Source organism: Ictalurus furcatus, chromosome 16 (assembly GCF_023375685.1).
Source record: "Ictalurus furcatus strain D&B chromosome 16, Billie_1.0, whole genome shotgun sequence".
NCBI classification, from domain to species: Eukaryota; Metazoa; Chordata; class Actinopteri; order Siluriformes; family Ictaluridae; genus Ictalurus; species Ictalurus furcatus.
In genome coordinates this window covers 7,052,268-7,077,692 of record NC_071270.1, presented here as the reverse complement: position 1 = coordinate 7,077,692, position 25,425 = coordinate 7,052,268, and the positions used below count along the sequence as shown (strand labels likewise).

General features: G+C 39.9%; 1 protein-coding gene across 4 annotated transcripts in view; it reads right to left on the bottom strand.

Annotated features, from left to right (window-relative positions):
- Positions 1-25,425, bottom strand: part of pi4kaa (phosphatidylinositol 4-kinase, catalytic, alpha a) — a 51,305-nt gene that overhangs the window by 16,213 nt on the left and 9,667 nt on the right. The window contains exons 8-38 of one of the 4 annotated variants that reach the window (XM_053644680.1): positions 23,833-23,981; positions 21,889-21,954; positions 21,686-21,782; positions 19,204-19,269; positions 18,845-19,036; positions 15,426-15,526; positions 14,173-14,302; positions 13,908-14,037; positions 13,548-13,643; positions 13,248-13,431; positions 12,457-12,557; positions 11,609-11,777; positions 9,615-9,665; positions 9,374-9,482; positions 9,109-9,245; positions 8,757-8,890; positions 8,168-8,250; positions 7,970-8,040; positions 7,760-7,884; positions 6,226-6,307; positions 6,043-6,126; positions 4,895-4,984; positions 3,970-4,089; positions 3,129-3,221; positions 2,859-3,015; positions 2,521-2,648; positions 2,232-2,390; positions 1,730-1,881; positions 1,492-1,599; positions 1,098-1,318; positions 356-514 (exon numbers count right to left, since the gene is read on the bottom strand). In XM_053644680.1, coding sequence (XP_053500655.1) covers positions 356-514; positions 1,098-1,318; positions 1,492-1,599; positions 1,730-1,881; positions 2,232-2,390; positions 2,521-2,648; positions 2,859-3,015; positions 3,129-3,221; positions 3,970-4,089; positions 4,895-4,984; positions 6,043-6,126; positions 6,226-6,307; positions 7,760-7,884; positions 7,970-8,040; positions 8,168-8,250; positions 8,757-8,890; positions 9,109-9,245; positions 9,374-9,482; positions 9,615-9,665; positions 11,609-11,777; positions 12,457-12,557; positions 13,248-13,431; positions 13,548-13,643; positions 13,908-14,037; positions 14,173-14,302; positions 15,426-15,526; positions 18,845-19,036; positions 19,204-19,269; positions 21,686-21,782; positions 21,889-21,954; positions 23,833-23,981 — 3,744 coding nt within the window. The remainder of the gene's footprint in view (positions 1-355; positions 515-1,097; positions 1,319-1,491; positions 1,600-1,729; positions 1,882-2,231; positions 2,391-2,520; positions 2,649-2,858; positions 3,016-3,128; positions 3,222-3,969; positions 4,090-4,894; positions 4,985-6,042; positions 6,127-6,225; positions 6,308-7,759; positions 7,885-7,969; positions 8,041-8,167; positions 8,251-8,756; positions 8,891-9,108; positions 9,246-9,373; positions 9,483-9,614; positions 9,666-11,608; positions 11,778-12,456; positions 12,558-13,247; positions 13,432-13,547; positions 13,644-13,907; positions 14,038-14,172; positions 14,303-15,425; positions 15,527-18,844; positions 19,037-19,203; positions 19,270-21,685; positions 21,783-21,888; positions 21,955-23,832; positions 23,982-25,425) is intronic. The other 3 variants (XM_053644682.1, XM_053644681.1, XM_053644683.1) reach the window with 3 other exon arrangements.

The window sequence follows — 25,425 nt, the reverse complement described above, 5'->3', positions numbered from 1 at the left end:
TTTGCACCTGCACATGACATTTTCTTAGAAACTTAGATGGTTCTCTTTCAAAAAATATCATACAAATTAGTCATTTAAACCACAGTTACTGAAGAATGAATGAATGAATGGAGTAAATGCGTCGTGCAGCGCCGCACCTAATACTATGTCAACCAGCATGGCCGTGCGTTCTCCTGCAAGATTCATATAAAAGTCACATAAAAGTCAAAAACTGCCTGCTGCAGCAGGTTTTGTTTTTTGCTGGGTGACATTCCAGTCCTGATGCACACTTCTAGCCTGAAGCTCATAGCATTACGGGGAGTGCGAGGTTAACACAATTATACAATTACATCAGAACAGCAGAGAGCAGTCATACCAGATTTCTTTGAAGTAGTGGACATTCCGCTGGACAGTGGGTAGGTGTTGATCCAGCCCTGGCCACTCTGTTGGCGTGTGCCTACTGACATGTCCATGGTGTTCCTGGGGTCGGCAGCAGTCATCACCGACAGGCTGTTCAGCGACGGGTCTTGATTGTCTGCCAGAGTCAAGCAAAATATAATTCAATAGGCATACATCTACGTTCAGGGTTTATTCCCATATCATTATCTTCTCACTTCAGTTGGCTTTTTCCATCTTAACATCTTACAGGCGAGCCCCTGTTATAATTCCAGCACATTCAATCTACCTTTTACAGTTTGCATGGATAATTAGCAATACCTGCACTACAAATGACTACAGATTTCAAACAAGCCATTTCTTGCTTTGTTATGGTGCGTTCTTGTGTCAGTGGTATAACACACGGATGGAGGGGACTTTCAGGGGCGGATGGAGTCTAAATTAGTCCTCTAATACTGAAAGTGACCATGCATTCTACATGAGCGTGCTAATGTGTGGATGAGAGAATGCTTTCTACAATGGTTAGCAAAGGTGGCATTGGTGGGGGAGATGGGGGCGGAGCCATTTCTCAATTCGCAACAAATTGATAAATCGGCGGCCGCGGTGACAAAGTCGTGCATTTTTAAGTGCAGGCTTCAAATTTGCACGCTGGCAAATTGGAACTGCGGTGGCATGCTCCCGAGGCAGTGCGTGTCAGCACAGGCGGAGCAAGGCAGGCTTACTTAAGATCGATATCGGAGAAGTGCTGGAAACGATAAGCGATCCGAAAATCCCGGCGGATAGGGAGCTTTGAGGGGGATTGGCGCCAGGCTCACCCGGTGGCACAAGCTGACTAGCGGCAAGGTACTTCTTGTCTGAGAGGATGCTGGCATAGAACTTGATCATGACACTGATGTCCTCCCGCAGACGCTTGTCCCCCTGAGTGGGGAATTTGGATGCCACGCTGAAAATGGAGAAGCATCAGTGATTATAAACTGCTTCTCATGAAAGTGTCCACGGATACAATAGTTTAGGAACTAGATTATGATGATAAAATCCATGGTTTAAAACAGTACTTGTTTTTATGATTAGTGATTAAATCCTATATTTCAGGGGGGGGGGGAAGCATCGAAGTACCTGAAGTAATCAAAGGCAGTTGAGTAGATCTTCTCTCTAAGCACATTGCGGATGGTGGCGTTGCTAACCACATCAGAATGAAGCAGTGAAAGACCAAGAGTCAGCAACCTGCATGCAAAAATCAACCAGCTGACTTCCAAGCAACACTGATTCATGTTACAGTCACCCTCTTTATAGAATATAAAACAGCGAACGTGACCGTATTGGAGGAAAAAGAGTCAGAAAGCAGTCTCTAAACCTGAAGCGAGGTCCGATAGCTGCCACGTGCCGGTTCAGGCTGCTTTTCGGGCCTCCCACCATGAGAGACAGCGACCTCTGCAGCAAGCTGCCAAAAATCTCCACCTGGTCCGCACTGCAGTACTTTGCGATTTCAAAGCGCTGGACAAGGAACTGGAGGACCAAAAATAATTTAGACCATAAACATTATTACAGTAAATGTAATATATAACATTGATATGTTGATATTTCATAGTTACACAATAAAACAATATCAATTAGTCTTAAATGATGTGCTCATTTTCCAAGTCACTGTAAATAAGTTGTTTCTGTTACTACAGAAACAATAAAGTATTAGAATAGCTTGAAAAAAACATCAACTGTTGCCTTGCAGCAGACATTACGTCATAGCCATGCTGTTATAGGAAATTAATCAACACCTTTTTGACTAATCAGTTTTGAGAATTCAGAATCGCTGTGGTGTAAGCATGATCATGTCAATAGTTCATAAATAGTTCACCAACCTCGATCCAGACGTAATGTGGGAAGACGTTGGGGGCACAGGGCTTGGGCTGGCTCTCCTCAGACGCTGCCAGTGGGTCAGCTTCCACTTCTGCCACAGAGAACAGCCCCATCTTCTGCTCCACCGTCATCTGCCAGGCACCTGCCATCTCACGCATAAACTACAAACAAAGAATGCAGATTGTGATTGGAATATTATATCATTTTTTCAAAATGTTAATGTTTCTACTAACATTTTAGGTACATTTTTTTTTAATTAAAAATGACAGATGGTAGGACACTCTGCATTACCGGGACCTCCACGCCAGTCCTAGCTGCTAGAAGCCATTCCCAGCAGGCTATAGCTGTCTCCATGCCGTTCTCAGTAAACATCTTCAGTGGGGACCAGCACAGGTGGTGCAGGAGCTGCGGGTCGCAGTCTATAGTACAAGAACATTCATTCTGTAACAGTTCTGTTTACTCTACAACGTGTCCACAATTCCAAACTGACAACCAGTCAAACAATTACTCCTGACATACTGGGTATATGAAACATTCCCATATAATGACAATACATGAAAGATTGTTTGGAACTCAGGTTAAATTATGTTTCTAGGGAGCAAGAGGTGCCATGAACAAAGGTGTTATGCCTTTGGAGGTGATAAGGAGCGCTGCCATTTTGAACATAGCCTCAGTAAATTCTTCTGGCTGCTGGCTTTCCAGGGCCTCGTTCAGCTGTCGGAGCATCATCTTATTCAGGTCTGAGGTGCTGCGTGTCGCCTCTAAAAAGTGGAGCATCCCTGCCACCTACATGGGATACACACACACACACATACACTTTGCTGCTACTGTGCTATGAGCACGGTCACATGAACAAGAACAGCATGAATTTCAGGAAATGACTGAGATAGTACACGCACCTCTCCTGCATAGCGATTCCTCAGGTTCAGCGAGGCCATGAAGTTGGAGTAATCTTTCTTAACACATGCTGGTCTCTCTGTGAGCTGATTGGTCTGGAGGCAGAGCACATTCATTCATGTGACTACTATTCAGCTTGAGCTGAACAGTTAAACATAATTATATGTAATTATGTTCATCATGTTCGGTTTTCCCTATACTGAAGTGCTTAGCTCTATTACGGATATATAGTTGTACCACAGCACTGCTCAAGTCTCAAATCTGATCGGTCAGTAGGTTGATTAACAGCAGCTCGTACAATAATGGTGGCTGTAATTCAAATAACAGGTTTATATGAATGCATGCTCTCGTTCTAATGTTATTAGATAAATAATTTAAAAAATGAATAATTGCCAAACTGCGTAAGTATAATAACACTAAAGGATGTGCTGCTATTGGAAAAAAATGAACTCAGTTTTGCATCAGGCCACATCACATCACCCCTTCACTGATTACGCTCCTGTAATTACATATTTAGCATTTTAAATGTACTATAAATATAGTAAATGCAGCTTATTTTGAGAAAAGGCTGTTAAAATAATCAAATTATATAATAATAATAATAATAATAATAATAATAATAATAATAATAATAATAATAATAATAACAACAACAACAACAACAACACATAAATAGCTAAATAGATAGATGAAAAATAATAATAAATGTATTTATATTTTGCCTTTTATGTGTGACTGCATTTACTTTATTAACCGTACATCCATTTGCATTAACGCGGCAAAGCTAAGCACAACCAGAATCTCGTGTGTGCCTGCCTTGCTGTACCAGTGTCGAGGACTCACCCCCAAAGCTGTGCTCTGCCGGTTGTAGCCTGCAAAGTGCAGGATGCTCTCTGTAGCCATAGCAAGTCCTGTGTGCTGAGTCAGACCTGAAACCCAGTTCTGGTGCTTGTTCAGATACTCCTACAATAAAGACACAAACATTAAGACCAACTGTTAATCACCTTCTGTTTGTGACTTACGTTCTACTGCTCTGGATGCTCCCATGTAGATACCCTAAAGATCTGCACTTCCCCAGAACAGTTTGCTCAAGATCAGCACGAGTCTGAATCTAGGTTCGGCTGGGAGGCAGAGAAACAAAACTGGTCATAAAAAAGGCCGTGCTCTCAGAGTGGGAGTGATGGGATACTCTCTCTCCTCTATCAATCACATCAACACTCTGAGCTTTTCTGTGAGCTCATGACGCCCTGTGATGCAGCCTCAGCAGCAGTTCGATAATAAATAAGGGGGAAAAATTGTAGGGGAAAAAACCTGAACAAATGAAAAATAAACTGTGCTGTGCTCACTGCAGGAGTCTTGTGCACTGTCTGTCATAATCAAAAACATCCTTTCAACACACTTTGTTCTGCTTGTCTTTACTCTCCTACACCTGTACACTGCAATGATCTACACTCTCACTGTATGGCAACAACCAGAAGAGGATTGGTTCCCTTTTGAGGCTGGTTCCTCTCAAGGTTTCTTCCTCATGTTGTCCGAGTTGTCTTTTTTTTTTTTCTTGCCACTCTCACCCCTGTCTCGCTCATCAGGGATCTAATTCTCCATCAGAACTTCTATAAAGTTCACGTCCTTTGTTAAAAGCACTATACAGACAAACTGAATTGAATCAAGCAGTGCACAACACACAGTTCTACAAACACTAATCATCAAATCACATACGAGGGAACAAAGGGACTTTATGAACTTTGTGGTTTTTCATCATGAAACGCACCTGTAGATGAGATTTAGTGACGGACGGTGCCCACTTCATGGCTTCCTTCAGAATCTCACCGCAGCGAGCAGCAAAGTCTTTCACAATACTCTGCACCAGGACAGAAATATTATGGTAACTCCAAAAACTAAATACAATTACTGACATTAAATGCAATGTTACACATCTTCAATTACTTTAACATATTATAGTACAGCTTACATGATGTTAGTCATTGTTTTGTTTATTTATAGACTACATTGGTGTCATTTGTGACTCTACACTGTGATTTGATAAGCAGATTAGTGTGGTGGTAAAAAGCAGTTTCTATCAGTTACGATCTATTGCTAAAATGAAGATGATGCTCACCAAAAAGGACCTCGAAACCGTTATTCACACGTTTATAACAACTAGGTTGGACTACTGAAATTCACTCTATCTCGGTTTGCCTAGAACAACTGTTGACCATTTGCAATTGATACACAATGCGGCAGCCAGATTATTAACTGGCGCTAAAAAAACCTGAGCACATTACCCCTGCGCTCGCTTCTCTTCACTGGTTACCGGTCAAGCTAAGTGTTGATTTTAAAATGTTGCTTTTAAAGCTTTGCATGGACTTGCTCCGCAGTATATTTGTGATCTTCTCAACCCGTACACTGCTTCAAGACACCTTCAATCATCCAGTCAATTACTGCTCTCAATTCCTCGTTCACGTTTTAAGGCTAAAGGTGACCGGGCTTTCTCAGTGGCTGCTCCTAGGCTTTGGAATAGTCTTTCTCTCCACATTAGATCTTCCCCGTACGTTTCTGTGTTTAAATCCTCTTTGAAGACTTATTTGTGTTCTTCATGTTTTAATTGAGGGTGTAACATTTTTTTTTGTTTACTCTTTTAATTTGTTTTAATTCTGTTCGATATTTCTTGTACAGCACTTTGATTTCAACATCTGTTGTTTTAAATGTGCTTTATAAAATCAATAAACCAAACTGACTGAACTAAATTGAATGAATAATATCAAGAAATAATACTGAAATCATTAATGAGCTAAATCATTAAATATTACTATTTTAATCAGGGACACATGCAGTGTTCTTAAAGAAGGAAAACACTTAAATTCGAGGGGGGGAGACCACCAAGCAAGCATTAACGAGTCTGCTGCCTTGGATTCCTACCTCTCTGGCTTCGTAAGTATCAGGAACGGTGATGCGGTACGGAGTATCTGGGATGTCATAATACGGCTGATCTTTGTGGATGTCCTGCAAAAAAAAAAAAAAAACAGTAAAAAGGAAAAAGGAAGCGTGATGCTGACATGTGATAGCATGAATACTTTGCCTAGAGTTGGTGTGTAAACTCACAGCGCTGAGCGAAAGGGACAGCGTCTGCAAAATGTCCAGCATTGTTTTCAACACACGGCCGCTCCATAACAGGTGAGGGAAGCTAGAAACAAAAACCAATCAGTAGTAGTATAAATTCATCAGTATAAGAATCGCCATAGATACTGTGCCACCGATTCACTGAAGAGTTTATGAGAAAGAAAAAAAAAGGGATGGTACATTGTACCTGAAAACTTTTTTCTTCAAAAGAACAAATTAAAAATAGTTCCTAAAAATCTCAGCAGATAAGCTGTTTGAGAAATCTCAGGTTTGTCTGAAAGTCACTGCTGAGCATGTGCATGCCCCATAGCATGCAGCTTTAACACTCACCCCCCCAGACAAAAAATTGGCCATTGCATATTTCTGCTCATATGCAGCTCACATGACACACTGTAACTGTAAGAACATTCTTACCACTTCTAGATAGTATACACAAAAGCCTAGCTGTCTTTCTAGAGTAGATTTTTTTATGATTAAGTAATCAAAACTAAATAAAAAGATTAATAATAACAACTCTGGCGATGAGGAGTTGTTTGCCTTCGTTGTAGCTTTTTTATTTTTAGTTAACATTGGGATATTGAACTTGAACGACTTGAACTGTTAGGATTGTGTTTGTTATCTTCCATAAGGTCAGGCGCTAAGGGCCTTGCTCAAGGGCCCAGCAGTGGCAGCGCTGGATTTGAACTCATGACCTACCGTTCATTCTTCCAATGTCTTAACCACTGAGCTAAAGCGATGCTCAGTCAAAGTCCGCCTGTCTGCTGAGCCCACTCACGCACGCACTCACGCACGCACGCACGCACGCACGCACACACTCACGCACACACTCACGCACACACTCACGCACACACTCACGCACACACTCACTCACACACTCACTCACACACTCACTCACACACTCACTCACACACTCACACTCACACTCACACACTCACACTCACACACTCACACTCACACACTCACACTCACACACTCACACTCACACACTCACACTCACACACTCACACTCACACACTCACACTCTCACACTCTCACACTCACACTCACACACTCACACTCACACACTCACACTCACACTCACACTCACACACTCACACTCACACACTCACACTCACACTCACACTCACACTCACACACACTCACAGGGCTCACTAATAAGACTCAATTTTTTCCACAGGCAATTTTCTTCTTGCTTGTTCCCCAAAATACAACCTGAAGTTAAAAAGTGCTTGACATCAGTTGGCACTTTCCTGAAAAAACAAAAACAAAAAAAGTCCTCCACTGTGACCAAAACCCCCATCAGCAGTGTTTTTTTTAAAAGAGTGACCTCATTCCACCTTGTGGCTGCTTTCCCCTGGGTCACATGTACATCATGCACAGGCAGTTAAGAAACAATGGCTGGAGTGAAAGCAGCCTTAACCTTCAACTGCTTAGTGCTAGTTTAAACTGTGTCTCAGTTGTAATTAAAATAAAATTGTCTGCCAAGAAATATGTTGAATAAGTTTAACATGCTTACGTTTCAGCCAGGCCTGAGAGGTATTTGTCGGCCACGCGCCTGATCCGTTTGTGGATGTGATTAAAGTTGACCAGCAGGAACTGAGCGTGCCGCTCCAGTTCCTCTTCATGAGCCTTCGTCTTGGGCTGATGCAGGAAATATGGCATGAGTCACTCGACAAGTTTTAAATACCTCTACTGTACCTTCAAACTTCATAATTTTAGGGCCTACCTTGTCTGCCATCATTTGAAGGAAGACATCAAAGACCTTGTCACCAACCACAATCACGCACTGCATCATCCCTGAGGAAGAAGAGGAACTTAAAAACCAAATGATGGATATCGCATTACTCGCAAGAAATAATAAGATACTTAGTCACAACGTTTAGTTACGTGCACGTGTAGTAACCCTTTCAAATCTTTGTTTTACCTGACTTGTCTTTCTGGATGGCTCGATCTTCAAAATAACGGAACATCACCTGGAAACGGTCTGAATCCAGAGCGCGCAGCATTCTGCAATTTGGAAAAATTATATTATACAGCATGTTCATGTGAAAGGAAGGTTTTGTTCACTAATGTGAATGCTAACTCGCTGTAAATACAATCTGGTGGCGTCCAAGTTTTATTCATTATTTATATTTAAATCTTATATTTACTTATACCACAGAAAGTGTTGAATAAATTCTACATTATTAATTAGATATAAACCTGCAATTTGCTGAAAGGCATAATAATGTAACTGGTTTCAGACGTTCCACAGCATTAAACCTAACTATAAATGGTTAAGAAGTATGACATTTTGTTAATTAATTAAAACAAAACTGTACTCATTGGTAAACTGCTGTGGTATAAGAGGAATAAAACACTTCAGGATGTGCTGTTATAGGAAAATTATCAACGCTGGGCTGGTAACAGTAACTCTGCGTCACAGCACCCAGTCATTGATTCTTTTTATTTCTAACAGCACACGGCATCGTGTTTTATTCCTTACATATTATACAAGTACACTGCTGAAGTACCGCATATATTCCAGCCGGTAGACTGATAGAAGGTAGGTAGACATGGCAAAGTCCAGCTTATTAATAAGGGCTGCTACTTCAGGTGGAGGATCCAGTAAGTTAATGATGGTGCTTCGCAAATCGTTCAACTCAGCCTACAAAGAAACAAACCCCATAAGTAAGTGCATCTTACTTAAATACAGATCTGCACAACACTAAGAACTTTGCAGCACTTTCCTGTATACCATAACCCTACTATTGCCCTTCAGATATATACCACCATTGGAGGCTAATGATGCATATTTTACTAAATGACTGGTTCGTTCAGAATTAAGTTCTAAGAGATTCCACAATGGAGCTCAAGTAAACATACCGGAGTGACTGTGTCATTCTTCAGAGCCGAGTTATACTGCAGTTCTGAGCGCAGAGGCTCTCCACTAGGAAATGTCAGCAAAGGGGATTTAGTGGCAATTTCACACACACCCTCGTACCATTCCTCTGGCCATAAACCTGGAGAAGACATTACAAAATTAGTTCACAAAAACTGCATACCACTCTTACATACAGTAGTATGACGTACTATTTGTACACTAGGATAACGCAGCCATACTAAGTACTGCTTTACAATTACAGCTCACCTGATCCCTCCACTGCGAAGCCCATGACGACTGAATAGAGCCAGAAGTCTCTAAAAAGCTTCTGCAGCCTGGGCTTAGCCTCCTTTATCGGTGGTAAACGTCTGGTGAGCTGAAAATGAAATAAAGTCGATTCATTTGCATTTTTTTGTTTTTTAAAGTCTCTGATATACAGTGCACAATATAGGAAGAAAACCATTATGTCATTACGGATACGTTTTTGGATAAGGAATTAATCTCATACCACTGCGATGACAGGAATGAGCACTCCTAAGTTACCAGCACTGCTTGAAGCCTAAAAAAAAAAGAGAGAATGCTGAGTACAAAAGCTCATACAAATTGTGCAGATTTCAATCACGGTCACGTTCTGTGTTGTTTACCAATTCATTAGGGCTTTTAATAATGGCTCCACAATGTTATAATCCTAATGCAATATATAGCTTTATTACTGTTTTATGTGTATTAACACTTCAATGCAAGTCCAACTTGCATTGATCCTCTAAGCTTCAGGGGCGCTGTATCATGGCTGACCCTGCGCTCTGACCCCAGCTTCCTGACATGCTGGGGTCTGCGAAAAAAAGAATTTCACTGTGCATATGTATATGTGATTAATAAAGACTCAACAACAACAACAACAACAACAACAAACAACTACAAATCCATGAACTGCAGCAAATCCCCTTATACTGGTGTAATAAGCACTACATTAATAATACTGGGTAAATGCAGAGGTAACGCCATTAGCTGCCTTCAGTCATGCTGGAACATGGCAAAAAGCACTGCCAAACCTGCATTAATACTTCCATGATGGAACAAAATAATACCCTTGCCACCCTTATAGTCAATACTTTCTGCAACCTCCCTTTGCCAAGGAAATAGCTCGGAGTCTTCTCCTATAATGCCTGATGAGGTTGGAGTGGCAAGGGAACTATGTCCATTCTACCGAACAGAATCTCTAAAGAACCTTCAAATTTCGAGGTCCACCCTGGTGGACTCTCCTCTTCAGTTCACCCCACAGGTTTTCTATGGGTTTAAGTCAGGGGACTGGGATGATCATGGCAGGACCTTGATTTTGTGGTCAGTAAACCATTTTTGTGTTGACTTTGATGTATGTTTTGGATCTTTGTCCTGCTGGAAGATACAACCATGGCCCATTTTATGCTTTCTGGCAGAGGCAGTCAGGTTTTCATTTAATATCTGCTGATATTTGATAAGATGCCATGTATACAAGCCATGTATGATGTCATGTATCCTAACAAAATGTCCAGGTCCTCTGGGAGAAAAACAGCCCCAAAACATTAAAGAGCCACCACCATATTTAACCCTGGGAATGAGGTACTTTTCCATATGGCTACCTCTCTGTGTGTGCCAAAACCACCTCTGTGTTTATTGCCAAAAAACTCAATTTTGGTTTCATCTGACCATAGAACCCAATCCCATTTGATGTTCCAGTAGTGTCTGGCAAACTGAAAACGCTTGAGTTTGTTTTTGGATGAGAGTAGAGGCTCCTTTCTTGAAACCCTTCCAAACAACTTGTGGTGATGTAGGTGACATCAGATTGTAGTTTTGGAGACTTTCTGACCCCAAGACGCAATTAACTTCTGCAATTCTCCAGGTGTGATCCTTGGAGATTTTTTGTCCTCTTCACAGTGCGTTGAGACAATATAGACACACGTCCAATTCCAGGTTGATTCATAGCATTTCCAGTTGACTGGAACTTCTTAATTATTGGCCTGATCGTGGAAATAGGCATTTTCAATGCTTGTGCTATTTTCTTATAGCCACTTCCCATTTTGTGAAGCTCAACAACCTTTTGCCGCAAATCACAGTTATATTCCTTGGTCTTATCCATTGTTATGAATGACTAAGGGAATTTGGCCGATGTGCTGCCTCATATTTATACCCCTGTGAAACAGGAAGTCATAGTTGAACAATTTCCTGTTCCTTGTCACCCAGGTGTACTAAAAAAAAGGAAAATATCAATGGGAATATACTTCAAATATATTTTTCTCATATGAAATCACAGGGGTGCCAATCATTCTTCTTTCCTTTTTCTTAACTCTTCCTCCACCAATCATAAGACATGAAGGGCATATCATATATTTATCACCCGTCCATGCACAGTATGAATGCCGTGGTGATTTCAACAAGATGAATTGATGGTGCTAAGTCAGTGATGAATTTGACAATCTGTGTCTATGTAATATAACAGGCTTTGGAAAATGTAAGTGTGTATACCTTAAGTGCTGGGCCTTTTTCACTGGCTCTCTCACTGGCACGCTTGCCCTCCAGGCCCAGCTGAACGAACAGCTCTAGCAGGTTTACAAGTAACTCGTCCACCTTCTGCTCAGCCTGAAGGTTAGCTGCGATGTTAGCCAGAGCATTAATCACGGCCAAGGAGCAATGCCTGCAAATACGAAACAAAAAAGGATATCACCCTTAAATCCATGAGAGTAATGCTACCAGGGACACATTACCTGGTTAGAGAAAACTTTAAGTTGAATTTCTTCTATGGCCTGATAATATTAACCTGTTTTGCTTGCAGACACAGGTAGATAATCACATGGAAAAATCAAGAAACTTCTGCATTTATTATGTTAACCATTACCGCTGTTCAACCAGTTTCAGGTTTAAACATATTCTAAAGCAGATCCTGGAAGGCTTTGTGGTTGAAAGAAAAGGAACAGAGCTTTAAAGAAAACCTGCTCTTCAACAGTTTATCAAAACAATGCCTATATATCTTTCTAGTTGAACTGAATACATCTTGTATATGTAGGCTACCTTCATTCTTAGCATATCGCATGGTGCATTGCAGAATATTATAGAAATAATCCTCCTTGCGGCATCATTATCTGTACCTGTATAACATAATGATAACTGCATTTTTTCTGCAACTATTTCAGATTTCCTCATCATGCTGTATTGTAAAATAATGAAGGTCCGCTGTTGGCCATGATAGCAAATGTATGTGAAGAATTCATTTAACGGCGTATATTATGTTCAAACACATATTGTTTCACATACATATTATGTGTCAAAGTTATTATATGCGCTGCTGAATGACAGGAAGTGACACATGTAATTACCTGTATCCATGATCTTTGTAGTCTTTGGTGGAATACACCATCGAGCTGGCTTTCACACTTATTTGCTGAAACAAGTTCCAGACCTCCTGGTATATGTATTGCTGAAAGATGTTCAATAAAATATTACAAACAATTCTCAGCTCCAGTAAGTAACAGAGATTATTTATGTATTTAATTAAAACTAATACTACTACTAACTGCACATACTGTATACAGCGCCTTGCATAACTATTCACCCCAGTGACATTTTTCACATTTTGTAGGCTTACAAGCTGGACCTTAAATGGACTTGTGAAAATGGGATTGTATGTCATGACTACACAAACTGGTCTGATGAGAGAAAACTGAACTTTCTGTCCAACTACGCTCTTCATCCTGAGAACAGGTTCTTACAGTGACGCATGGTGGTGGTAACATATTGTCGAGTTATCTATGGCCTGCCAGCTTTCAATGCTACAAACTATGGAAAAGTACTGGAGGGCAATACATTTTTCACTGTACATTTTAATTATTTCTGTTGACAGGCAGCTTTTAGAGACACAAAAGCCATGTGGAAATCATCAATCCCATTTCACTGCTCTTAACCTAAAAACTAACAATGATGCTCCACTCCAGGCGATTCCAGTGAAAGCACACTCAGCATTCAGATGTCCTCGCTGAATTCAATTAAGTAGAACGTTTTGCCTTAAGCACACAACAGGCACTGTACAAAAATGCCCCCATTTATGAAGAACATGCTTTCATCTAGCAATATAAAATAATAAAAAGCACTTGTGTATGTGCAAACCCACATTGCCAGTGATGACCATACAGCCCAGCTGGTCAATGATCAGCACATCAAGCTGGGAGGGCGGCTGACAGAACTTCTGCTGCAGGATCTGCAGGATGGGTTCCATTACACGTGGCTGGTCCCTCAACGCCACCGCGATGTGCCCCAATGCCCGGATGGTATGATCCGGAATAAGGTGAGCATCCCTAGAAAAGAAGTAGTAACATTCCAATGACACTTCAACTGTAAAGATACAAGTGATTTACTCTGAAAGAACAGATAGTTGGTTTCAGCACTTGAGAGAGGTTAAGCAAAGACGTACTTGTCGTTTTCCTGTGAGATGTAAAGACGGTTGGACAGGATAGCAAGAAATGCCTCAACAATGACCGAGTCCATGGTCAGTCCTGCTTTCAGGCACCTACATGGCAAGAAATGGTATACAAGCAACTAAACACTTTGAGATTGACTAAAGGACCAAAACAACCTGGAATGTTGCTGTAGGGTAGTACAGTATATACCACCATTCTTCATCATTTAATACACTAAAATAATCTACAAAATGGCAAAGAAACTCATTCTGAATGATCTTTTCCCTCCACAGTCAGTGTGCATTCTGTACATTCCCTACTGTACATTCAATACTGCGTGACGTGAAAATCTGTCATTTCCATCATTCGTTTACCTGCAGATGTTGTCTATGGAGATGTCTCGTAGCTGCTCATACATGGACGGCTGGCCTTTCTTACTGGAGTGAGCACTGAAGGTGGACTGGGAATGCTCGTTAGTCACGTGGATCTTAATCTCACCGGCCCCTTTTTTCAGAAAAGACAAAAGTGATTCAATTCTTCAAGTCTGATTCATTGAATCCCCTCACTTTAATAACAGAAGCGTCCTTGTGTATGCTAATTGGTAGCCATTTTAGTTGTGACAAAGATAATGGGTCTCACCACTGGCATACTGGCTGTGGTATTTGTAGAGCTTGACCAGAACAGGCGATGGCACCACCAGGAAGTCTCTCAGAGACATGGTGACGGAGTGAGCCACCACTGGGAAGCGCTCACCCAGCCTCCCAAGACCCTAGAACAACACAGAATCAAGACATCTATTACTCTCTAATCTACTATTATATGCCTTTTTTAAATCATTAGTTTTAGTCACAGCCAGGCTTGAGGAGTAATGAAATACAGGTAATAGCGTTATACAATCAGGATACAAAAAAAAACTGGTAACTGTAATCTGTTATAGTTATGTCAAAAAACAAAGAAATCAGATTCCAGATACATTTTGTAAAAAAAAAAAAAAATGTAAATACTATCAGCATTGCAATTTTTTTCATTTAAAACCAAAGAAATGAATCTTTTGCTGTAATATAGTATAGACAGCTGCTTGATTATAGTTCTGGTTCTCTCTTGCCAGTCATGACTCACATGAACAACCTCCTGGTGCATGAGCAAATAAATTTTGCGCAACGTTTATTTGGTAGAATTCTAACACAAATTGTTCTCTGAAATGCTTTTGTTAGGGTGACTATACGTCCTCTTTTTCCCCTGGACATGTCCTCTTTTTCCCTCGGACACGTCCTCTTTTCCCCCGGACACGTCCTCTTTTCCCCCGGACATTAAAAAAGTGGAAAAAAGCTGGGATTTCTAAATTTGAGAAAATGTCTGGGATTCGGTTTTAATACTGTATCATGTGTGCGCATGTTTGCATTGCTTTAACCCCCTCTGTAATTCCCACCTTCTCGCACACTGATTGGTCGATTATAAAAGGCTTGCAGCAAATACTGACCAAATTCCTGCCTCTCAACCGTTATCCTACTCTCAGCGAACGCGTGAAGGTGAAGCGCTGTTGTGTTCGGCATCAAACAGTTGCTTGACAACAGCAGCAGTGACGCTGTCCTGAGTCGAAACAATGCCCATGGTCATATAAGATCAATTTTAATTTCATGTTATCACATTGCTTTGTATTACATGCTCATTCACATGTGTAAATGATGGCAGAAGATACACTCCATGGACATTCAAAAGAATTTAGGAATTTATATATATTTATGTGATGCTAATAGTCTGTCTTTTTCAGTGTACGAAAATCTGAATTCATAGTAACACTGTTTTGAACGCTATTAAGACCCCCCCCTAAAATCACCCTAAAACTGGGAAGGATTCTGACTGAAGCTTTGGCTTAGGTCTCCAGCACTAACCTGCAGGCAGCAGATGAGCAGAGGCATGTGTGCGATGATGACCTTACTGGACGTCTTAGACTGCAGTTTCTCTGACAGTTTGGTGCAAAGATTCTCAGCAGCTACCACGAAGAGAAATAAACCAAATTAACTTTGTTTATTGCCAAGGAGGCAACTGGTTGCTTTTGAAAGAAAAAAAAAAAAAGAAAGTTAAAGTAAATACATAAATAGAATTTTCTGCCTATAACTTATTAGTTTCTTAAAGGTGAACTGTCTAATTATATATATATATATATATATATATATATATATATACACACACACACAGTTTTTATTTATTTCACAAAAATCATATGAAAAGGTTTTATTTTTAATCTCATCTAGGCTGTTTTCCTGCAAAGATTATGTTGGGTGAGGAAGCAGTTTAACAAACACAGTGGTTAAAACAGTCAAGCTGGCTAGTTAAATGTGATTTCCTAACACAGTGAATGTCACACTCTCACAATCAAGTTGTTCGATATCTGCACACTATAGCAGAATAAACATAAGCCTCATCAGTTCAGTTTGTAATCAGATATTAATTGTCTGATGCTCCTGAACTGCAAATAGAATAAAATCGTAAATCCAATTTCTCCCTTTTCTCTTCTAGGGTAAGCAGATTTTTAAATTGTGTACCTTTATTTTAGTTATAACAGAGAAACACAATTCAGTTCAAGACAAGTCAAAATGCCATTTTGTTCTTTCTGCAATGACATTCTATGTGTTTTTGGTCATTTAGTGCAAATAATAAGTAAAATACATGTTACAGTGTTACACTGTTTGACAGGGACTTTTGTGTCTAATAATAAACAAATTTGAAAATGTGTAAAACAGAAGTGAATACATCCCTGTGCAAAATCATTTAAAATTGTATCACCTTACAGTAATTGCATTACTTCCAAGTTGAACAGTAGTGTATTTCCTCTTATGTAAAATAAAAACTAACAGTATTAAATATACAGGCCCCACAGTAGAAACTCAAAGCAACAAAAGTCAGTACACTTTTCACTACTGAGATTAAAATCTTCTACTTTTTTCCAATACTTCATATGTCCACCTCTATTTTTGATAACGGACTCAATCCTCCTCGGCATGGAGGATACCAAGATACCAGTGTTGCACAAATTTCTGGATAGATGTTCTGCCATTCTTCAGAGACCAGCTGCTCTTTGCTGGGGGGATTGTGTTGCTCCGTCTTTCTTTTTAAAATACCTCAACTGTGTTCTATTGGATTCAAATCAGGTGACATACTTGGCCAGGTCACTTTTTTCTTCAATAGAACCACTTGCATGATTTTGGAAGTGTGCTTTGGATCATTGTCATGCTGGAATATTCCTCTTCTGCCACACTTCTGGAGACCGGGAGTCCCTATTGTCAGCCAGTATTTTGATATATCCACAGACATTCAAGATGCCATCTATAAAGGTCATCTCCACAACACGTTTTGCACTCATGCAGCCCCATATCATCACACTCTCACCTCTGTGCTTCACTGTCAGGACTATGCATTGACTGTGGTAGTCCTGGACAGGTTCACATCAAACATGCTGGACCCCATCTGAGCCGAACAAATTTTATCTTGGTCTCATCTGACAAAAGAATGTGCTCCCAATATCCATCAGGCTTCTTTTCATGTTCTTTAACAAAGTTAAATCTTGCAGTTTTGTGCTGAAGAGCAAGCAATTGGACGCAGTCCATATAGTTTGACATTATGCAATGTCCTTCACACTGTCTGAACTGTCACAGAAACTCAGATTTCCACTGATAAAACCTTGTACCAAATCTGAAGCACTTGTCCGTCTGTTTTTCAGAGCAAGATTGTACAAGTAGCGCCCTGTGTGTGGTATCATTTCAAGAGGATGGCCTCTGTGGCACTGATTAGTGGTATTATGGCTAGTTCTATACCTCCTGATTACTGCTGTAACTGTGTTTCGACTGATTTTTAGTGAAGTCTTACAGATCAGATTTTTCAATTCCTCTGGCAATCCTTTTCCAATTGGAGCCATGATGCAGACATGCAGATAGACATAACAAATAGATCCAAAACTGAGAACGTTCTGGTGTTCACAGGTCATTTTATAACCATGTTCATGCAATTAGGCTAAATGGAAATCACAACTGTGCTAAATTTTGTTTCAATAATCACAGGTTTCCAAACTTGTGTGTCAGAGATCACGGGTGTATTCACTTTTGTCATACTGAGTTTCTACTTTGAGGCCTGTATTTTCAGACCCCATCTCACGGAACAGGCTACACAACTACTAGTCCAGGCTCTTGTCATCTCAAAATTGGACTACTGCAATGCACTACTCTCGGGCCTCCCAGCCAGCTCCATCAAACCCCTTCAAATGATTCAGAATGCAGCAGCACGCCTCATCTTCCACCAGCCCAAGAGAACCCATGTCACACCCCTCTTCATCTCCCTTCACTGGCTTCCTGTATCCACCCGCATCAAATTCAAGGCGTTGATGCTCAGGTACAAGACCTTGTCTGGAACAGCACCCTCGTACCTCAACTCTCTCCTGAAGGCTTACGTTCCCTCACGCAATCTGCGATCGATTAACAACCGACGCTTAGTAGTACCTACTCAACGTGGCTCAAAGACCCTTTCCAGAACCTTCACACTATCTGTCCCTCAGTGGTGGAATGAACTTCCGACCTCAATCCGGACCGCAGAATCTCTAACCATCTTCAAAAAACAGCTAAAGACCCACCTCTTCCGCGAACACATAACTAACCCCTAAAACTCCTCCAACTCCATATTATCCGTTAAAAAAAAAAACAAAAACAAAATAAAAAAAAACAAAATTTAAAAAAACCTACTCTTTGCACTTTGCTTTTCTAGAACTCAATTAATGATCTTGTATAGTAGCATTACTTGGATTGTTCTCCACTTGATATATCGCTTTGCTTGTATTTCCTCATTTGTAAGTCGATTTGGATAAGAGCGAATGAATAAATGAATGAATGAATAAATGTAAATGTAAATATAGTCTTTCTAAAAAGCATTTGTTTTGATTGATAAGAGTTCATAAGAGAAAATACTCTACTAGTCAACTTAGAAATAATGCAGTGATACAATTTTGAATTGTTTTACATTTAAGTGATATTACACAGGGGTGTACTCACGTTTTTGTATACTGTATAATCGTTGATATGGTGAAGTTTCTGTAAGATGTTTCATTTAAACTTTATGGAAGCAGTGCCAGGTGTCAGTCATTATGTTTTCCGCCACGGGACAGTCTTTAGGACAGAAGGCTTTCTGCATTCCGACATCTACAAAATTTTCTACTAAAAAGAGTTTTCTGCAGGCCGCACTACTACTGGCAAGCAGTACCCTATCTGTAGCACTTACACACACTTCAAAAGTGCACAAATCTTCTAAATAATGGTGTTCTTACCCTGTTCCTCTGTGACGGCCCACACCATGAGGTCCACGCAAGCGGCATTGGCCTGGCAACGTAACTTCAGCGGGCTCAGCTCACTGTGCAGGGACTCCACGTCATGCAGGATGCGCTGCAGCTCTGACTGGCTGCTGCTGAACTGCTCCAGCACAAAGTCGTGCACTTCCTTCACGAAGGACGTTTGCAGGTCTGAACATAAAAGACAAGGTCTAATTGTCTACAACAATATTGGACATGAACAATTTACCTAACATTCTAAGATAGCAAGGGATTTTTACAACTACCATAAGTTTTTAGGCAGATTTAGAATATGCACACAGTTTGGCTGAATGATTCATAATTAGCGTAACACTTGCTCAAACTCGTGCTTGCTTGTGTCTCTCTCTGTTCCAGGGCAGGCTGGTGTAAATGGACTAGCAGGGCTAAGGAGAAAATACATAAAAACAAGGCTACATTTTTTTATGTTTGCGAAACCAAATGCAACAGCACCACCAGCAGTTATAAGTCAAAATACACAGAATGGTATGTAGTAGAGCCTGGGACTGACTCCTTTCCAGCCAAGATTGTAGATTCACACAGCCTATCAGTGACAGTCAGCTCAAGTGATTATACTTTGTGTGCACTGGGACTAATTTGTTTAAACCCACTTCTCTGACATATCATAACATGTTATTAGCAGTGACTGAGAACACACATATGAAGTACAATAGTGGGTGTAATAAACATGAACAAAGTGGTTTACTTTTTTGATAATTGATTTTTCAAATAGCCACTGGAGGAGCAACTAGAACTACAGTGGTGCTTGAAAGTTTGTGAACCCTTTAGAATTTTCTATATTTCTGCATAAATATGACCTAAAGCGTCACCAGATTTCATAAAAGTAGATAAAGAGAACCAAGTTAAACAAATGAGACAAAAATATTATACTTTCCTTTCAGTATCTGTTGTGACCTCCTTGGGCAGCAATAACTGTAACTAAATCTTTGCGGTAACTATTGATCAGTCCTGCACGTCGGCTTGGAGGAATTTCAGCCCATTCCTCAGTATAGAACAGCTTCAACTCTGGGATGTTGGTGGGGTTCCTCATATGAACTGCTTGCTTCAGGTCCTTCCACAACATTTCTATTGGATTAAGGTCAAGACTTTGACTTGGACATTCCAAAACATTAACTTTATTCTTCTTTAACCATTCTTTGGTAGAAAGATTTGTGTGCTTAAAAGTCATTGTCTTTCTGCATGACCCACTTTCTCTTGAGATTCAGTTCATGGACAAATGTCCTGATATTTTCCTTTAGAGTTAGCTGGTATAATTCAAAATTCATTGTTCCATCAATGATGGCAAGTCGTCCTGGCCCACATGCAGCAAAACAGGCCCAAACCATGATACTACCACCACCACCACGTTTCACAGATGGGATAAGGTTCTTGTGATGTATTGAAGTGTTTTCCTTTCTCCAAACATAATACTTCTCATTTAAACCAAAAAGTTCGATTTTGGTCTCATCAATCCATAAAACATTTTTCCAATAGCCTTCTGGCTTGTCCACGTGATCTTTAGCAAACAGCAGAAGGGCAGCAGTGTTCTTTTTAGAGAGCAGTGGCTTTATCCTTGCAACCCTGCCATGTACATCATAGTTGTTCAGTGTTCTCCCGATGGTGGACTCATGAACATTAGCCAATGTGAGCACAAACTTTAGTTGCTTGGAAGTTACCCTGGGTTCCTTTGTGACCTTGTGGACCATTAGATGTCTTTCTCTGGTGCGATCTTTGTTTGATGACCACTCCTAGGGAAGGTAACAATGGTCTTGAATTTCCTCCATTTGTACACAATCTGTCTGACTGTGGATTGGTGCAGTCCAAACTCTTTAGAGATGGATTTGTAACCTTTTCCTGTCTGATGAGCATCAACAATTCTTTTTCTGAGGTCCTCAGAAATCTCCTTTGTTCATGCCATTATACACTTCCACAAACACGTGTTGTAAAGATCAGATTTAGATAGATCCCTATTCTTTAAATAAAACAGGGCGCTCACTCACACCTGATCATCATCTCATTGATTGAAAACACCTGACTCTAACTTCACCTTCAAATTAACTGCTAATGCTATAGGTTCGTATACTTCTGCCACACACCGATATGTAATATTGGATCACTTTCCTCAATAAATAAACGACCAAGTATAATATTTTTGTCTCATTTATTTAATTGGGTTCTCGTTGTCTACTTTTAGGACTTGTGTTAAAATCTGATGATGTTTTAGGTCATATTTACACAGATATATTGAAATGGGACAAATGAAAGGACCGTAAGTTCTTCACTTGCCGAGCTGGTGCACGGCAAGTGAAGCTTTTCTGTTTAACACGCTTGTAATTTGGAAGAGACACTGCATGGATTTTTTTTAAAGACTTGACTTTTAAAAAAAAAAAAAAAAAAAAAGACGACGCTAGAAGTGTCTGTTTGACAGGGACTTACATTCGAGCCTACTAATAAACAGATTAAAATGCACTGTTATTTGACAAATAAAAATGTGTAATCTTTGATATGGTGAAATTTGCCATTTATGAAAGAAGTACCAGGTATCAGTGAGTAAGTTTTCCCCCATGGGACAGTGTTCTTGACACTGCATTCCGGATTTGACAAGCTGTGTTTTTTTGGTTTAATTAACTTCAAAACAGCAAAAAAGATGGTGAGGGAATGACTGTTTATAGCTAATATAACAGGAAATAACTAGTTTCCCGGATGTTCCACAACATTAAACGTAACTACAAATCAATATGCCTCATTCATTTTACTCCTTACAAGTTAAAGAATAAAAGAATATCTTATTATCTCCCTTACCTTTCATATAGTATAGTGTGTCCCTTAACATTTTAAATATAGCCACATACAGAGGGTCACTGAAGGTTTTGTAGAAGAGATGATGACCAGGATTGCTCTGCAAATTGAAAGAAAGGTTCATAGAGTGTTCTACATTATTACTGAACTAGGATAAATCAGTGACAAATTATAATAATAATAAGAAGAAGAGGAAGGCAACTTACCTCCAAAACATCCACCATGATCTGATCCAGCTTCTTTAAAAACGTCTCAGCGACAAACTGTTCAATCTGATAAAAAAGAAGGATCAAGTGCATCATTAGTAGAAATCATGTGAAACATTACAAAGTACAACTTTGCTCACATAATTTTTTTACTCGGATTATACTGTATTTAGTACATTTACTGTTCTGTTGGGTGTTTGTTGGCACTTTCACTGTGCTGAATTTTCTAACAATATTCCTCACGGGATCAATTAAGTACATACTTATATACAGTCATGTGAAGAAATAAGTACACCCCATGGAAATTGTTGGCTTTTTTGACATATTTGGACAAGCAAATATTTGATCTTTTAAACAGTGCCTATTAATGAAGTTGATATACTCAAACAAAACCACAAGGAATATTAACTCTTTGAATCATTTATTCAACAGAAATATCAATAGATGTGATAATCTTCTGATATTCTTCCTTTAGCAGAAAAGACTTATTGTAGGCATTTTGCATAACTGTCCACCAGGCTTGCTGGAATTTCTGACCACTCTTCCATGCAATATTCTTTCAGTGGCAAGATGTTTGAAGGTTTTCTTGCATGTTCTGCCCATTTCAAATCCCCCTGCAACATTTCAATTGGATTCAAACCCAGGTTTTGATTAGGCCATTCCATAACCCTGCATTTTTTCCTTTTGATCCATTCCTTGGTGGATCTGCTAGTGTGCAGATTATTATCTTGTTGAAAGGTCCAGCTTCGGTTCAACTTCAACTATTAGACAGATTGCCTCACATTATCTTCAAGTACTCTTTGATATGATACAGAATTCATAGCTGAATCAGTGAATGCAAGCTGTCCAGCTCCTGAGGCAGCAAAACAACCCCAAACCATAACATTTCCACCACCGTACTTCACAGTTGGTATGAGGTGCTTCTCCTGAAAAGCTGTCTTTGGTCTGTGGCAAACATGTCTGCTGTTACTATGGCCAAACAACTCTATCCATCTTTGATTCATCTGTCCAGAGCACATTATTCCAAAAGGCCTGGTCTTTGCCTATATGCTCATTTTCAAACTGTAGTCTTGCAAAGGTTTTTCCTGGAACGCCTCCCGTGCAAATTTGTGCCATCTGTTTCTGATTGTAGAAGCATGCACTTTAACACCAACAGCTACAAGACTTACTAACAGATCCTGTGATGAAATTTTTGGGTTCTTGGAGACTCAGACAGTTTGCTCTTGGGCTGAATTAGCTGGGACGGCCTGTCCTGGACAAATTGGCAGTTGTTTGAAATCTGCGCCATTTGTAGATTATTTTCCTTACAGTGGAATGATGTATTTCAAATAATTTGGAGATCTTTTTAAATCCCTTGCCAGACTCAGGCATCCACAACCTTTTTACTGAAGGCCTTACAGAACTCTTTAGATCTTGGCATGATGACACCACATACCTCAATAGAAATGGGAATACCAGACACTAGATATGAGAGGGGTATATATAGACAGGTTCCATCTGCACTCCCTAAGCAGGTTCTAATCACTGGCACCCATTCTTGAACAGCGGATTCTAATTTTATGGATTTGAAGGGGTGATAAATGTAGGGGTGTACTTACTTTTTCACTGATCTGTGACTGATGTGTTTTTTGGTAATTTAAATTGTGAAAATGACTACAAAATGTAAATTTTGTATGTCATCTGATAGAGTGCATCAACTCTACTAATAGGCATGGTTTCAAAGAGGATCAAATATTTGCTTGTCCAAATACGTTTAAAAAAAATAATAAAAATTCTATGGGGTGTACTTATTTTTTCACATGTCTGTAAGTGTATACTCATTCATCTATGCAGTCACACATCTGTCTATCCACACATCTACCCATCTGTTCATCCATCTAGATGTATATGACATTTCAGAGTAAAAAAGAAGTAGGATGAGATGGATGGCTGTGGAGCACTGACCATCTGAAGGAGATGCCTCAGCATATCCAAAGGGACATCGAAGCCTCTAGTGCTGCTGCCAGTGAAGAGCGGAGACACAGAGAAACTGGAGCTAATGGTGGAAAAGTAGTAGTCTGGGTCTACAGCACTGCCATCAGGTAGGTATGATCCTGCAATAACCAAAACAAATACACACAGGACATTGTAAAGCACAATCAATAAATGCATCTTTTTTTAGAGAGAATGATATTATCAACATGGGTGTTACGCAGTGACATTATGTCTCTATGGTGCTTCAATTAAAAAATAAATATGAAACTAACACTATATTCCCAGAAACACTAGAGAACAAAACAAAACAAAAAATTTAAATAAAAGAACAGAGATAGAAATGCCAGTACTGTCAGTATGGTGTGTGAATGCTGGCTCTAACTGTTGTTCAACCTCAGTTCATAACTGGCCTCAGCTATAGGATCTAGGACTGTTTTTTAATCTCGCTTGTGCAGTTATATAATATTTAATATCTGACTGCACCCACATAAAAGGAAAAACCTCCTGCTCGCATGACTTTTTTATCATGCCCCGCAGGATCCCAGTCCTAATGCATATCTCTATTCTGAATCATATGCCCTGTGAACCTTTCTGGAAATAAAAATAATGTAACAGCAATAGAGCACCACCTATTTGTCTTTAATATCTCGCTCTCTCACTCTCTCAGGGTATCTACTTTATTTGATTAAGAGGTCTGTAATCAGTTGTTATTTATATCAGTTTTACAGTGGGTCAAAAGTTTACATACACTTTGTTAGTATTTGGTGGCATTGCCTTTTCATTGCTCAAGTTCAATCAAATGCTTGGGGTAGCTTTCCATAAGCTACTCACATATTTTTTGCTGGAGATTTTGCCCACTCCTCCTGACAGAACTGGTATAATTTGGTCAGGCTTTTGGGCCTCCTTGCTCGGACGCAATTTCTCAGCAAATTCCACAAATTTTCAATGGGACTCAGATCAGGGCTTTGTGATGGCCACTCCAGTATTTTCATTTTGTTGTCTCTAAGCCATTTTGGTACAAATTTGGAGGTATGCTTAGGATCATTGTCCTGCTGGAAAACCAAACTGTGACCAAGTTTAAACTTTCGGACTGATGGTTTGAAGTGTTGCTTCAGTATTTCCTGATAATCCTCTTTCCTCATGATGCCATCTATTGTCAGATGTGCACCGTTCCCTCTTCCTGTAAAACACCCACACAACATGATGCTGCCGCCCCAGATGGCATAGTATTCTTCAGATTAAAAGCCTGACCCTTTTCCCACCATACATAGCGCTGATCATTATGGCCAAACAGTTCATTCAGTCTGTACAGGATTTTACAGGGTTTGGGTTTTTTTGTGATTGCTGTGGCCAAAAATACTTGATTTTGCTGTGACTTTTTTCAAAATTATTATTTTTTAAAAACTACCTGAATCGGTGAAATTGGTGGAAAAAACTTGTTTTGCAGTGATGTTTGCTGGTAAACGAGACCTTTTTGCTGTACTCATGTTCGACGCACATGAATCGAAGAGAGCTTTGGCTGAATGCGAGTTGTGATGACGTCACATGATGCTTCTTGGCCCA